This window comes from Zootoca vivipara, chromosome 1 (genome assembly GCF_965207765.1).
Source record: "Zootoca vivipara chromosome 1, rZooViv2.hap1.1, whole genome shotgun sequence".
Classification (NCBI taxonomy): Eukaryota; Metazoa; Chordata; class Lepidosauria; order Squamata; family Lacertidae; genus Zootoca; species Zootoca vivipara.
The window spans coordinates 66861063-66876588 of NC_142582.1; the positions used below are offsets into that span (position 1 = coordinate 66861063).

A 15526-nucleotide genomic window follows, 5' to 3' on the forward strand; every position below is an offset into this window, starting at 1 on the left:
TGCCTAAAGCACTTAAAAGTATTCCACAACTCTCAAACCTCACAGGGAATGTTTAATCAAATGTGACCAATACAAAATGGAACACATTTTCATCTTAGCAATATTTCTCCTCTTCCTTAACTGCAGTTCTAAGAATTTTTCAAGCTCAGATGAGAGATTCAGAACTACCCAGACTTGTTTACATAATCCAGTGGTTCCAAGGTTGTTTGTATGAGCTTGTTATCTAGAATGTCACCTCTAATTTGTTTACATGGATAGGGTGTCACTGAAAATGGTGCTGGCAGTACACTGCTTTTATTCAGATCACCCTCCTAAGACATTTATTTCCATAATCAAGAACAGCAGCACTATTCACATAGATGGGACGGATTGAGAACTTGATAATGTTGAAAGTAGTGAGCAACAGGCAAAGTATTCTAGTAGGAGAGGAAAAACACAGCAGATCTTGGTAGTTATAGGAAGGCTGGGTAGATAGCTGTTGCTTAGCAAAATACAGGATAGTGATTGCTCTAAGGCTGCAACACAATATCCATCATGCTTCCAGCTATGAAAAAGGTAAATGAGGCACCATCTTCTTTTAGACAAGGCAAAGTAGGATCTATGTGAGCCAGTATTACCGGTAAAAATCATTGCCCGGGTGTGGGGAGAAGATGGCAGTATACTGGCAAAATAAGCTTTTTTAAGATTTAGAAAAGCATTGGTGGGGGAGGGGGGGTCCACACTGCAAAGTGCTTTAAATTCCCAGAATCTATACAAGCACCTGTTCAACAGCGCCATCTAGCTATAACATTTCTTTTATAAACAATGTTTCTAGCAATCCTAACTAACACAAGGTGAAAATATTAGAGCAGAATGTAAAGCCTAATTAGAATAAACAGCTGCCAAGGATGGCACAGTAGCTTAATTCTATTGGTCCTATCAGAAGAAAGCTTTATTGTAGTACAGCAAAGTTAGCTGCATCTGGACATACGTTTAGATTTACAACCCGGAAATTAGAAAAATAATATAGTAACCACATTTTCTGTTCTAGTTCTATGAACTTCAATGACTAGTTTTAAAACCAAACAGATTATTATTAGCATTATTAAACCTGATTCTGTATTTTGAAGAAGATAAACTACCAATAGGTATAAAAGGAACTACAAAGATGAGAAGTAAATAAACAATTTCCAGCTAATTTTTCAACTCTCCATATTGAACTATGGCAACAGAAATCTTCCAAAATATATCCATTCTTGATGAGAACTTAAGTGGCAAAAGCAATTATGGTCTGTCTGTCTGTCTGTCTTGCTCTCTGGCCTGGTTCACACATCACACTTAAGCCAAACAATGACCGTCCTAGGGTATATGAATGGAGAGGAAATCACTGTCACTTTGCTACTGCTTGGTTGTTTTGCTGCTGCACTGTGCTAAGCGAAGCCATAGCTTGGCTTAGTGTGTCATCTGAACTTGGGGGCTTATGATTTAGCTCTTTGAGATAAACCATAAGTCAGAAACTAAGAACAAACCTTCATTTCAGCTCATGTTTAGTCTCTAGAGAGCTAAACCACAACCCTCAGTTCACACAACACATCAAGCAAAGCCATAACTGTGTCATCTACTATTAGAAGCAAGTCTTATCTTACAAGTCTATCTTACAATGCTGCAAAAGTAAGTCTTCGGAAAAACAACAGGCTTTTCCATTTTTCCATATTCTTTGTACAGTTGTGTAATATACTTTTAACTGAGCTAACCGGGGGGGGGGGGGGTGTTTCTGTTATTGCAGAACTAATGTCAGTAGAGCCATGCACCTCAAGCCAGCATGAGTATGTTTATTCATCGGGTATGTTGTGATAATGTGGGCTGCATTCTTTTCAGTCTCCAGCATGATTTTCTCAAGTTCAACCAATTCAAATTAGAAACAAGAGTGTTGTTGTTGTTTAGTCGCGTCCGACTCTTCGTGACCCCATGGACCAGAGGACGCCAGGCACTCCTGTCTTCCACTGCCTCCCGCAGTTTGGTCAGACTCATGTTCGTAGCTTCGAGAACACTGTCCAAAGCAATAACAACTTTTCAAAGTAATAACAAAATAAAACACAAGAAAAGTAAAAATAGTAAAATTTAATACATGTGCTATATTTTTAAGTTACTGGAATAAAAATGACCACAAGATGTAGGAAATAAAGAATAATGCTAGTTGTTGGAGACTGACAGTTGAAAACGTCTTTATCAGAAGTTAAAGAGGCTAACTTCAGACATGTATACAGCAAAGGCCTGTAGAATCTGGAATCTTAATACAGAGACCTAATGCTTGTATAGTATATCTTAGTGTTTCCTTAGCTCATTATGCATCTCCTAGGGATTTTTGTTGAGAATTCTAACAAGAACAGTTGCTTCTAGGTATTCACTAGATTTTTCCAATTGGAATTTTACTATTTAAAAAGTCCACAAATTCTGAACATTATGAGGATATTCTAATATTTTTACACTGTGTTCACAAGCATCCAAAACCTCCAGCCTTTAACATATACAAAAATTAGCACATGAATGCTCAGCATTTCAAACAAAAAATGTTCCATATGTTCTGTCTGTGAACTGGGTTACCAAGGGAAAGATTTTAAACCTTAACATAGCATTATATTGAGTAGCAGCATAAATTGGTCACAGTAATACTGCTCTCACTTACAACCAACCTGAAGTATTTGCACCAGCACATGTGCTTGTGAAGCTGTTATAAGGTAATGCTAGTATTGCAAGATGACAAAACAATTGTGAAACAACTGCTGCTGTATCTGATCCTTACACATTTATAGACCTAGTTTGCACATAATGCCAAGCCAAAACATGGCTTAGTGCAAACAAACAAACATTTGCTTTCTGGAGCATATATATTATGGCCACAGCACTCCTCAAATCTTGCTGCTGCTTAACCCATGCCTTTGACCATGGTTTGACTTCATGTTATGCCTGAACCATAGTTTATCTGCTGCAGACAAACCTCAAGAGGTAACCAAGGACAAGACAAACCATGAGCTTGGGTTTGGATGTAACACAAAGCCAATTTATGGCTGAACCCTTTCAGCTGCAAACACTGAGGGAGGATTGCTGCAGTGCAATCTTCACTTCAGGAACCTGAATGTTTGCTCTTTTGCACTAAGTCATGGTTTGGCTTAGTGTTAAATGCAAACCAGGTCAATGTTACATCTAGTCTTTAATTAGACTGTTAGCCATTACATAGAGTACACATGGCTTAGGATAATCACTTATGGTGTATCCAACTATTTCATACTCAGAGCAGACCCACTGAAATCAATGGACTTGTTAGTAATGACTAATAAATTGAAAGGCAGGTTCATGACAAGACATATTTTGATAACAGACACTCTTATTCTGGCCTTGTATTTAGGTGGGCTGTACTCTAATTAGGTTCTAAATTGAAAACACAACAGTCATGTAACGTAGCCTGTTAAGTACTGTATATAGTATTCTTTTTCTTAGACAAAGACATTACAACATGATGAAAAGTTAAATAAATAAATGCCAGTTAAAAACACATTTATAATTTTCTCTGTGCAATTTCGTACCCATATGAAAAATATCACTGATCTCTGCACATCTGCATGAGTCACCCCTCAAAAATCTGCCAAAAATAATACTGACAACAAAAATTAAAGAAAAAAAGGATTTGCTAATGAATTCAGTGCTTCAAGGCTATTAAAAACAATATTTAAACTTTTAGTTTTTCTTGCAGAACAGTGACCCAACACGTAAAAGCCAATGATGAAAATGTTTATAATAAACTATTAGATTTTCAATTGCTGAATGACCCTTAGCAGAAATGGAATGTGTGAGCTATACTTTTCAACATACAGTCTGAAGGCAAGTTGAGAGAATGCCAATAGCTTCTCACTGTGCCATTTTTAATGGCAAAGAAATATTACAGCTTTAAAATAAGCTGCACAATACTCATTATCTTAACTCTTTCACATGAAAGTGTGTAAAAGCAAATCAGCAAATAAATTCTAAAAGTGATTTATAGGTTATATTTCCCCTATTACACGTTGGGTGTAGAGCTTTCATCCACATTTCCATTCTCTGTTTTGAACTTCTTTCCAGAAGAGTTGTAGCAAGTGATGTAAATATTTGGATGCAATGTATTAGCCGATTGAATTTCTGCATACTAATAATGGTTTGTTCCTTGTTGCTTTTTTACAGTGCTTGTAGCAAGAGACGGATCAGATGTCTATTCCTTTAACGAGGGATGCCTCCAATGTGATGTTGAACTCCTGCAAAGTCTGCAACACACGAATCAAGGAATTCACTAGGGTATGATCCTTTATGAGCGCTGTATCCTCATACATCTGAGCTGTGATGGGGCAGTCTGCTAGCAAGGCAATCCAATGGTGCAAGAGGTGATCTCTGTAAGAGAATGTTTCAAAATTTCAAACAAGTTATAAAATATTTTTAATTCTTTAAAAAAGAAACTTATCACACTTCCTGGTATTTTAGTATCACAATTCTTCCTAATACCACTACCAGTTAGTATTGACAATACTAGGTTTAACTGGTGTGAGTTTATAAAAACTGAACTCTAGGTCAATCTTTTGGCTCAGTATCATCTTATTTGCTTCATATCTCAAATAACTTAGAAAAAGCATGGCCGGTCACTCTATCCAAAATGACTGGCACCCAATGCTAAAGCTATACCTAGCTGTGGTGGTACAGAAGGACTGGCAACTACAGGAGCATCTAATGCAATACAGATAGGGATTCAATAGCAATCCCATTATTATAGGTTACTACTAAACGGCCAGTATGCAAATTAGAAGGCTCCATACTGATTGAATTGTTAGTTGCATAGAACACCAGTCTTGCCCTGCCATGTCTCCTTTCGCTGATTTCTAGGCTCCATAATGGCCTTCACAGAAGCCACATCAGGCAACATCAGTTCTGCTGTGTTGCCAGCACAGCAGAACTGGCATACATTTTGTTGCACTGGCATAACATTCTAGATCAGCCTTAAGCCATGTCTTGACTATACCTTTGCTGCTACAGGAATCCACAGCACTAGGCTGCCCTAAGTTAAGTCAGTGACAATTAGAGAGCTAGAAAGGATTTTAAAAACAATCCTGTAGCTAAATTCTCCCAAGAAAGTGCCATCTCATGCACCAATCAACTTACACAATTCAGACCACAATGCACCACAAACAGACTCATGGGAGCTTCTGAAAGGTGTTTACAAGGCAAATTGCTTTAAAATGGCCCAAGCCACATCCTGGAAACCATTAAGGGCACTGCTAGTTTGATTGGGAAATGCTCACTTGTACAAAATTTGCAGCCATGAAGCAATCTTATGGAAAATTTAACTGGGTGCATCTCCATGCCTTGATCCTTGTTGTGATAGAGTAGACCCTGATTTTCCCAATGAAGAGGGATGCAGAAATCAAGGCCTATGCATATGAAAGGCCCTTTCTGATTTCAAAGGGCTACAACTAATGCATAGAAAATGCCACACGATTCTCCATAAATTTCTTATAACTGTGCCCTGAAACCAAAGAGCTTATTTGCTGTCTCTGTGGTTCCAGGAAAGACCGTTTCACCAAAATTTCTGACTTGCCAATTTCTGTTTTGTAGCTGGTGTTTATTGTACATCTGAGCCAAATAGACAGAGTGTTGGACTATGACCTGGAAGACCAGGGTTCAAATTCCTACTCAGTTATGAAGCTCACTGGATGACGTTGGGGCAGTCACTGTGTTTCAGCCTAACCTACCTCACAGGGAAGTAGTGAGGATAAAATGGGGAATTGGAGAACCATGTGCTTGAGCTCCTTGGAAGAAACTGTAGTATATATAAATATAATAAATAACTAAATCTAGCCTCCTTTAATATAAAATAATTCATCTCCCTCTTCCAATTAATTCTTCTACTATTTGGAAGAATACTTTCATATCCTCTCTCAGCCTTTTTTTTTTTGTAGACTAAGTAGGTCAAGCACTTTTAATCTCCTGTCAAGATAAATTCCAGTGATCATGTTCTAATTTCAGATTTCCAAAGTGGCAGAATAAGTGCAAGGATATGTAATTTGGTCAAAGGACTCAAAATCTGGACATCAAAACAGTAATAAAAGAAAACTGATCAGTGTGAAAGCAACTCTGTCACATTGGACCAGGCAATTATATACAAATGAAAATATGCTTATGGAAATACAATACCTGGCTCCAAGGCACACCAACATCTGAAACTTGCCATCTTTCCCAATGTTTCTAGGAGTGTTATTGATGGCTGTGACAAAGCGACAAAAACTCCTGGCCCTTTTCTGCCAGTTTTCCTCTGGGACCAATTCATTTTGCTCTAGAGCCTCATAATATCCTTGTGCTTTTTCTGGAGACAGAGTCATATAGCATAATGATCAGATCAGTAGAAAAACTCAAAACCTTCCTCACATATTGGTGGCAGTATAATTATTTATACAATTAATAAAATTTTTGAAGATGGCTATCATTTCACCTCTGTTTTCCAGTCTAAACATACCTACTCCTTCAACCTTTTCCCATAGGAAGGCTTTCTGTACTTACCTAGAAAGTCCCAAATGAAGACATTTTTGAAGAGCCTGGGAGATTTAAATCCATGCTGAAACACCTGCTCAAGAGCTGAGACAAGCCCACCTTCACCACACAGCAAAAGTGTTAAACTGCCTCTCTGCCAATGGGATATAAAATAAATATTAGTTTTGAGATGTTTAGCCATGGTATATTATGAATATTTCTGTCAAATTACTGTGGTTTTTCAAAACAGACTACCAATAGTCTGCACTGACTGAGTTTATCAGTTAGTGGCACCCATTAGAAAAACACTCAATAATAAGATTTCAACAACAATCAGATCTCACAACAGCTACCATTTACTCACTTTATGAAATTACAAGTCAGCATTATTACTGATGAAATAGCTTTCCACCCTGATTATGTTTACACACACACACACCTTTGTTCACTGCTGCTCAACATGGATAAGAAGCTCCCTCTGTGCAGAGCAACAGAAAACAAAGCACCCTTCCTTGGACCTTCACTTCTGTTTGATGATGAGCTTGAGAAATTGAGGTGCCTTGATCAGGAAAGGACACTGTTATTTATAAAATGAGTACTACAGTATAAGTATAACACAAGACTGCTGTTCCACTTTGTGGCCTTTGGCATGCGAAATTGCAAATTTTGTCCCCTAGTGCTTTTACTTATATATGAAACCACCAGGGAAGGTCATTCAGAGGTTTAGGTTGAGATGCCATCAATTTGCTGATGACATTTCATTTTTCCCCATCACTGAAAACCCAGGGAGGCAATGGAAATAATAAATTAGTGTCTGGCATTAGTTCTGAAGTAAACTGAACCTTAATCCAAACAAGGTAGAGGTACTGTTTGTTCAAGAGTTCTGAAGATCTGGAAGAAAATGCCTCAAACATCCTTACTGGAACATGTAATTCAAATGTTGTTTAACTTCACTGGCTACTTATTTGTTTGCTCAGTTTGAAGTACTGGTCTTGGCATTTAAAACCCCAAATGGTCTTGGACTAGATTACTGCAAGGAACATCTGCCTCACAGGCCCTGTTCTCTGTGTCATCAACCTCTCAGTTGTAAGTAAGCACACAAGGCAGGGCCTTCTGGATGGTGGTGCCATGGCTCTGGAATGCCCTCCAGTTGGAGATTCATCAGCCCTCCTTTTTACTGGTCTTTAGTTAGAAACTGGAAATATATTTGACAGCCTTTTAATATGTAATTTCTGTTATTGCTTTTATATGAAACAGTTTTTAATTTGTAATGCTACTGATTGTTTTTAAACAATGCTGTATATATATATTTGCAAGATAGACTAGGAGCATAAATATGAGGTACAAATGTTAAACAATACCCAATCTACTGGATATCACAAGACAGCATATCTAGTACTACAAATCAAAACAAATAGAGAAGGGGTTGTCCAAAAAAGTCCCAAATGGGATACTATGATCTTTGTGATCAAGGCACAGCTGACAAATTCAAACAATTGGCATATTGTTTTATCAGACTTAGTTCTAAGGCTTGGTTCAAATATAATACTGGATCCAGGGTTAAGTGACTGGCTGCAGACTACAGGAGTGCATTCTATTCTCACATGCACATTTTCTTGCCCCCTTTCACCTGGGTTCAAAGTTATTTATGACCTTTGTTAATCCTGGTTAAAACAAACACAGCTTTGGATTACAAATTTACTGAAGAACTCTGATTAAAAGTGACATCAAGAAGAAATTTAGCTGCAAGATTCTGTATTTGGCAATGCACAATTCTCTTCAACTCGTCAGCTGTATGTGCACATCTGTGACACACTGTTCTGCTGAACCAACATTCTTGTCAATTCTAGCTATGGTCTTTCATAAACTAACTAGCGTACACATAAATATAAACAGAGAAATATTATCAAGCTCAATGACAATGCTCACCTCTTTCTCTGGCTTGTGGAAGTGTTTGACAATTCCATTTACTGCTTCACCAATAGATTCTTGTATTTGACCTGTGTTTAACTCTGTGCAAGAAGGAAAACATGCAGTTGTTTAAGCAATTATTTGTTTTTCACTTGGCCAGGGACTTTAGAAAGGAACTAGATCCAGGGTTATGCTTTTTACATTCTAAAATAGTACAGATTTATCAACATTTGTGCATTTATCTTTTGTAATACAGGGTTTTGGAAGTGAGCAAAACCCACCAAGCAGCCATATAGGGAACAGCAACAGCTACTTTATTGGGTAAATAATGTTTGAAGGTGAAGGGGGAAACATTACACAGAGGTTGGAATCTTGATAAATTAAATGAGAAGGCCTCCAACAGCAAGCAATGGTTACATCAGTAGTTTGCAGATTAAAATCAACTGAAGTGTTCTCATCCTTTCCTTCCCCCTTTCCCCCATCACCAGGAATGAGACTGACTGACATATTGTCAAACAAGCTGCAGCAAGACAAAAGAATATTTAAGTAGCCCAATGAAGATTTAAAACCAGAGTGCTTCACTGTTTTTGAGACAGTGGAAGCAAGACATGCAACAAGATGTTGCAGAGTGGAGACCTGTTCAAAATTCCAACCAGTCAGCCATTACCTTTTTTTCAGGATAATCTGTTTCATCTCCACCCCCCACAAGTCAGTCAGTCAACATTTCATTCTCACTGAGTTATCTTTGGGTTTGTCCCCCATAGGATTTTTCCCCTATAGCCTTTTTGTACTTTCACAAACTGTGGGGCTCCCCCAAGTCTACTAATATGTGTATGGATGATGTTTTGCTTACATAAAAAACTGCACTCAGAGAACTGAGTTCGCTATTACTTTATGTAAGATTACTAGTTGTCAGGGGGACTCCCTACAGGGAGCCTCCCCCCCATCCTGACCAGCACTTCGCCCAGCGAGAATGGTAGCAGCAGGTCAGTCAGGGGGGTGAGGAGGGGAGCGGAATGGAGGGAAGGCTCAGTGAGGCATCAGAGCCCCTGCACTGCCCTAGCCAACAGGTGGAAGAGGGAGTGCAGCCGCTTCCGGCGCCCGAATTGAGGCGTGTGCCCGAACGCAGGTTTAGTGGGCGGCGTTTCGGGGTCCCCAAGCTATTATGCTGGCCCACGAGCAGTGAAGAAGAATTTGAGGGGTTTCCGCCGAGCGGGGGCGGGGAATAGGAGACGGAGGAAGCGGACGAGGAGCAGAACACGATGTGGGGGTGGGATGTGGTATTTGTGGACACAGATGAGGCGGAAATCTCTTTCAGGTGTTTCCCCAGCAGTTCGCCAGAAGCGACCAACTGGCAACAAGTGTTTCCCCCCCAGACTTGGACGACACGCATTTAAAGGGTTTCCCACCCTCACCCTTTATGCAACCTGCCTTGAGTAGGGAGGGGGGCATGAGGGGGTGGATGTCAGGGGGACTCCCTACAGGGAGCCTCCCCCCATCATCCTGACCAGCACTTCGCCCAGCGAGAGCGGTAGCAGCAGGTCAGGTGGGGGGAATGAGGCGGGGAGCGGAATGAAGGGAAGGCTCAGTGAGGCATCAGAGCCCTTGCACCGCCCAAGCCAACTAGTGGAGGAAGGAAGGCTCAGCGATGTATCAGAGCCCTGCACTGCTCTAGCCAACAGGTGGAAGAGGGAGCACAGACGCTTCTGGTGCCCAAATTGAGGCATGCGCCCAAACGCAGGTTTAGGGGGCAGCGTTTTGGGGTCCCCAAGCTATTGTGCTGGCCCAGGAGCAGAAGGGCGCCATTGCTGGATTCTGCGAGTGACTAGGAGGTCGTGTTTTCTGCTATCTCTGCACTGTAAATAGTATGCACAATAAAACCTTAAATGACAGATCAGACTGGAGCGCCTTTACTCGAGAGTAGCCGCAACAATCCCCTGACACCAGTAAAAGGTTTTTTCAATCTAACCAGCTTACTTGGTTTGTTGTTTGGTGATATTGTAACGAATCTTCTAATCATACTTGGGGACTGCTGCAAAGGTGGAGTTCTGCACTGCCTTTCATCTACCTCAGAATGGGATGTCAGCAATTCTCCGACCAGGATCCTCTCTAAACTGCCATCATCCATCCCTTTTCCAAGCCACCTCCCACATGGAAACCTGAAGACATGAAATAAGAAAAAAGACACATGATGCAGCTCTTAATCCCAGATTTTAGCAAGAGGCTATACATTAAGTGATTCAGTAAAATTTCATGCTGGGCATATTCCATTTACTAAAATTTCTCATCCCTGCAAGACTGGTCCAGCACAAGAATTGAACGGTATTAATCACAGGAGGAGTTATGTAACTGACTAATCCACAGGAGCCACATACATGTGCTGTTGGAAACAGAAATCTGAATCTTCTGGACCATAAGCAAACAGATATTTGGAGAGCCAACAGATTGATTGGACTTATTGACCAAATTGGATCTGAACCAAAGGAACACAAACCAATTACTTTCCCACTCCCACGAGGCTCTGGCAGCCTCTTAAAAAACCTCTCACAAGAGGACCCTGACAAATGGGGCAAACTGTGGTGCAGGGGGGCTGAGAGGAAAGGAAGGGTTTGTTGGAATTTAGGTGGAGTCACCATTTGTAAGCAGGAGCTCCCACTGACAGATGGTGCCTCCACCCAATTTTCAGCATTCCCTTTCAGCTCCCCTGTGCCACAGCCCATGACCCTCAGAAGAGGTGTTTCAAGGGAACCTGGGGGCTACTGGGTCTTGGAGAGGTGGGAGAGTCACCTTCCACCAACCCCCTTTGGCTAATATTTATCTGGATACAACCAAATGTAATATAATGTTCATTAGATACTAAACTTCAAGACAGGGCTTTCTTTCAGCCAGAACTCACCAGAACTAAGTACTGTGTGTGTGTGTGTGTGTGTGTGTGTGTGTGTGTGTGTGTGTGTGTGTGTACATATATGTGTGTGTGTGTATTCATAGCTTTGCTAGTGTATACAAATAAATATCTTTTGCACATTGATAGTACATAAGTTTGTGTGTTTAAATGAAAAAGAAACCACTCTAAATCATACAAACTAATAGATAATTCACCTTAATCTGAGTTTCAGTTAACATAAGCTTATCACAGTGGATATAAACAAGAAGAGGCATCAAATCATACTCAGTGTGTGTGTGTGTGTGTGTGTGTGTGTGTGTGTGTGTGTGTGTGTGTATCAAAACAGTGTGTGTGTGTGTGTGTATATATATATATATATATATATATATATATATATATATACATACACACACACACACACACACACATATTAGCTTTCTGAGAAACAAGTCTTGTGTGACATTAGAATATGTATCAGTAACTGATTTGGATCAATCCCCTTCATGGATCAATGCCTTGTCGTGGCGAAGGGGCTTGAATAACTCAGAGAAGCTATGAGCTATGCCATGCAGGGCCACCCAAGATGGACAGGTCATAGTGGAGAGTTTTGACTAAACGTGATCCACCTGGAGAAGGAACTGGCAAGCCACTCCAGTATCCCTGCCAAGAAAACTCCATGGACAAAGACAACAGGCATATAAAAGTTATGACGCTGGAAGATGAGCCCCTCAGGTCGGAAGGCGTCCAACATGCTACTGAGGAAGAGCGGAGGACAAGTACAAGTAGATTCAGAGCTGATGAAGCGGCTGGGCCAAAGCCGAAAGGACGCTCAGTTGCGGATATGCCTGGAAGCGAAAGGAAAGTCCGATGCTGTAAAGAAAAATATTGCATAGGAACCTGGAATGTAAGAACCATGAGTGGAGGTAAGCTGCATGTGGTCAAAAATGAGATGACAAGAATAAATATCGACATCCTGGGCATCAGTGAACTAAAATGGAAGGGAATGGGCGAATTCAGTTCGGATGACTATCATATCTACTACTGTGGGCAAGAATCCTGTAGCAGAAATGGAGTGGCCCTCATAGTCAACAAAAGAGTGGCAAAAGCTGTAATGGGATGCAATCTCAAAAATGACAGAATGATCTCGATACGAATCCAAGGCAGACCTTTTAACATCACAGTAATCCAAGTTTATGCACCAACTACCGGTGCTGAAGAAAGTGAAATTGACCAATTCTATGAAGACCTACAACACCTTCTAGAAATGACACCAAAGAAGGATGTTCTTCTCATTACAGGGGACTGGAATGCTAAAGTAGGGAATCAAGAGATAAAAGGAACAACTGGCAAGTTTGGCCTTGGAGTTCAAAATGAAGCAGGGCAAAGGCTAATAGAGTTCTGTCAAGAGAACAAGCTGGTCATCACAAACACTCTATTCCAACAACACAAGAGACGACTCTACACATGGATATCACCAAATGGACAGCATCGAAATCAGATTGATTATATTCTCTGCAGCCAAAGATGGAGAAGCTCTATACAGTCAGCAAAAACAAGACCTGGAGCTGACTGTAACTCAGATCATCAGCTTCTTATAGCAAAATTCCAGCTTAAACTGAAGAAAGTAGGAAAAACCACTGGGCCAGTAAGATACAATCTGAATCAAATCCCTTATGAATACACAGTGGAAGTGAGGAACAGGTTTAAGGATTTAGATTTGGTGGACAGAGTGCCTGAAGAACTATGGATGGAGGCTCGTAACATTATACAGGAGGCAGCAATGAAAACCATCCCAAGGAAAAGGAAATGCAAGAAAGCAAAATGGCTGTCCAACGAGGCCTTACAAATAGCGGAGGAGAGGAGGCAAGCAAAATGCAAGGGAGATAGGGAAAGATACAGGAAACTGAATGCAGATTTCCAAAAAACAGCAAGGAGAGAGAAGAGGGTCTTCTTAAATGAGCAATGCAAAGAAATAGAGGAAAACAATAGAATGGGGAAAACCAGAGATCTGTTCAAGAAAATTGGAGATATTAAAGGAACATTTCGTACAAAGATTACCATAATCAAGGACAAAAGTGGTAAGGACCTAACAGAAGCAGAAGACATCAAGAGGAGGTGGCAAGAATACACAGAGGAATTATACCAGAAAGATATGGAGGTCTCGTACACCTCAGGTAGTGTGGTTGCTGACCTTGAGCCAGACATCTTGGAGAGTGAAGTCAAATGGGCCTTAGAAAGCATTGCTAATAACAAGGCCAGTGGAAGTGATGATATTCCAGCTGAACTGTTTAAAATTTTAAAAGATGATGCTGTTAAGGTGCTACACCCAATATGCCAGCAAGTTTGGAAAACTCAGCAATGGCCAGAGGATTGGAGAAGATCAGTCTACATCCCAATTCCAAAGAAGGGCAGTGCCAAAGAATGCTGCAACTACCGCACAATTGCGCTCATTTCACACGCTAGCAAGGTTATGCTTAAAATTCTACAAGGCAGGCTTAGGCAGTATGTGGACCGAGAACTCCCAGAAGTGCAAGCTGGATTTCGAAAGGGCAGAGGAACCAGAGACCAAATAGCAAACATGCGCTGGATTATGGTGAAAGCTAGAGAGTTCCAGAAAAACGTCTACTTCTGCTTCATTGACTATGCAAAAGCCTTTGACTGTGTCGACCACAGCAAACTATGGCAAGTTCTTAAAGAAATGGGAGTGCCTGATCACCTCATCTGTCTCCTGAGAAATCTCTATGTGGGACAAGAAGCTACAGTTAGAACTGGATATGGAACAACTGATTGGTTCAAAATTGGGAAAGGAGTACGACAAGGTTGTATATTGTCTCCCTGCTTATTTAACTTATATGCAGAATTCATCATGCGAAAGGCTGGACTAGATGAATCCCAAGCCGGAATTAAGATTGCTGGAAGAAATATCAACAACCTCAGATATGCAGATGACACAACCTTGATGGCAGAAAGCAAGGAGGAATTAAAGAACCTTTTAATGAGGGTGAAAGAGGAGAGCGCAAAATATGGTCTGAAGCTCAACATCAAAAAAACCAAGATCATGGCCACTGGTCCCATCACCTCCTGGCAAATAGAAGGGGAAGAAATGGAGGCAGTGAGAGATTTTACTTTCTTGGGCTCCTTGATCACTGCAGATGGTGACAGCAGTCACGAAATTAAAAGACGCCTGCTTCTTGGGAGAAAAGCAATGTCAAACCTAGACAGCATCTTAAAAAGCAGAGACATCACCTTGCCGACAAAGGTCCGTATAGTTAAAGCTATGGTTTTCCCAGTAGTGATGTATGGAAGTGAGAGTTGGACCATAAAGAAGGCTGATCGCCGAAGAATTGATGCTTTTGAATTATGGTGCTGGAGGAGACTCTTGAGAGTCCCATGGACTGCAAGAAGATCAAACCTATCCATTCTTAAGGAAATCAGCCCTGAGTGCTCACTGGAAGGGCAGATCCTGAAGCTGAGGCTCCAATACTTTGGCCACCTCATGAGAAGAGAAGAATCCTTGGAAAAGACCCTGATGTTGGGAAAGATTGAGGGCACTAGGAGAAGGGGACGACAGAGGACAAGATGGTTGGACAGTGTTCTCGAAGCTACGAACATGAGTTTGACCAAACTGCGGGAGGCAGTGCAAGACAGGAGTGCCTGGCGTGCTCTGGTCCATGGGGTCACGAAGAGTCGGACACGACTAAACGACTAAACAACAACAACTGATTTGGTCCCACAGGGCAAGAAAAGGAATACCATCAGACCAGTTGGCCCTCTTAAGTATTTTGAGCAGCAACAGGCTGATTTTACAAAGGAGGTTGATGCAGTTATGATACAACATTTTCAATACATCCTTTCAGGCAATCCATAAAAAAAGCTGAAATGCTGCTTACTTGTAAGTGTGACCCGTTACTTCATTTCTCACCATGACATATTCCACAAGCCACTTTGCATACAGTCCAGAATTATCATGTCCTATTTGTACTGTGGTAAGCTTTCCCAGGTTCTGACACTGAAAATTAGAAAAGGGGTGGGGGGAAATCTGCTGAATCGAAACAGAAATAAAACATAATAGTGACAATGGTCTAATGCACAGAGCAATAATATCCAAACTTAGCAATGACTAAACACAATGCCACATTTGAGGGGGGGGGGAAGCAAGTTTACAAATCAAATGGTAAGGGAACTTTTAAAATAACACAATGGAAA

General features: G+C 40.8%; 1 protein-coding gene across 4 annotated transcripts in view; it reads right to left on the reverse strand.

Annotated features, from left to right (window-relative positions):
* Positions 1 to 2085: 2085 nt before the first annotated feature.
* DENND5A (DENN domain containing 5A) overlaps positions 2086 to 15526 on the reverse strand; it is a 62018-nt gene continuing 48577 nt past the window's right edge. For all 4 annotated transcript variants that reach the window (XM_060275752.2, XM_060275748.2, XM_088667262.1 and 1 more), the window contains 6 exons: positions 15211 to 15329; positions 10414 to 10595; positions 8455 to 8537; positions 6556 to 6679; positions 6193 to 6361; positions 2086 to 4398 (listed from right to left, as the gene is read on the reverse strand). In XM_060275752.2, coding sequence (XP_060131735.2) covers positions 4215 to 4398; positions 6193 to 6361; positions 6556 to 6679; positions 8455 to 8537; positions 10414 to 10595; positions 15211 to 15329 — 861 coding nt within the window. In that variant the 3' untranslated portion in view covers positions 2086 to 4214. The remainder of the gene's footprint in view (positions 4399 to 6192; positions 6362 to 6555; positions 6680 to 8454; positions 8538 to 10413; positions 10596 to 15210; positions 15330 to 15526) is intronic.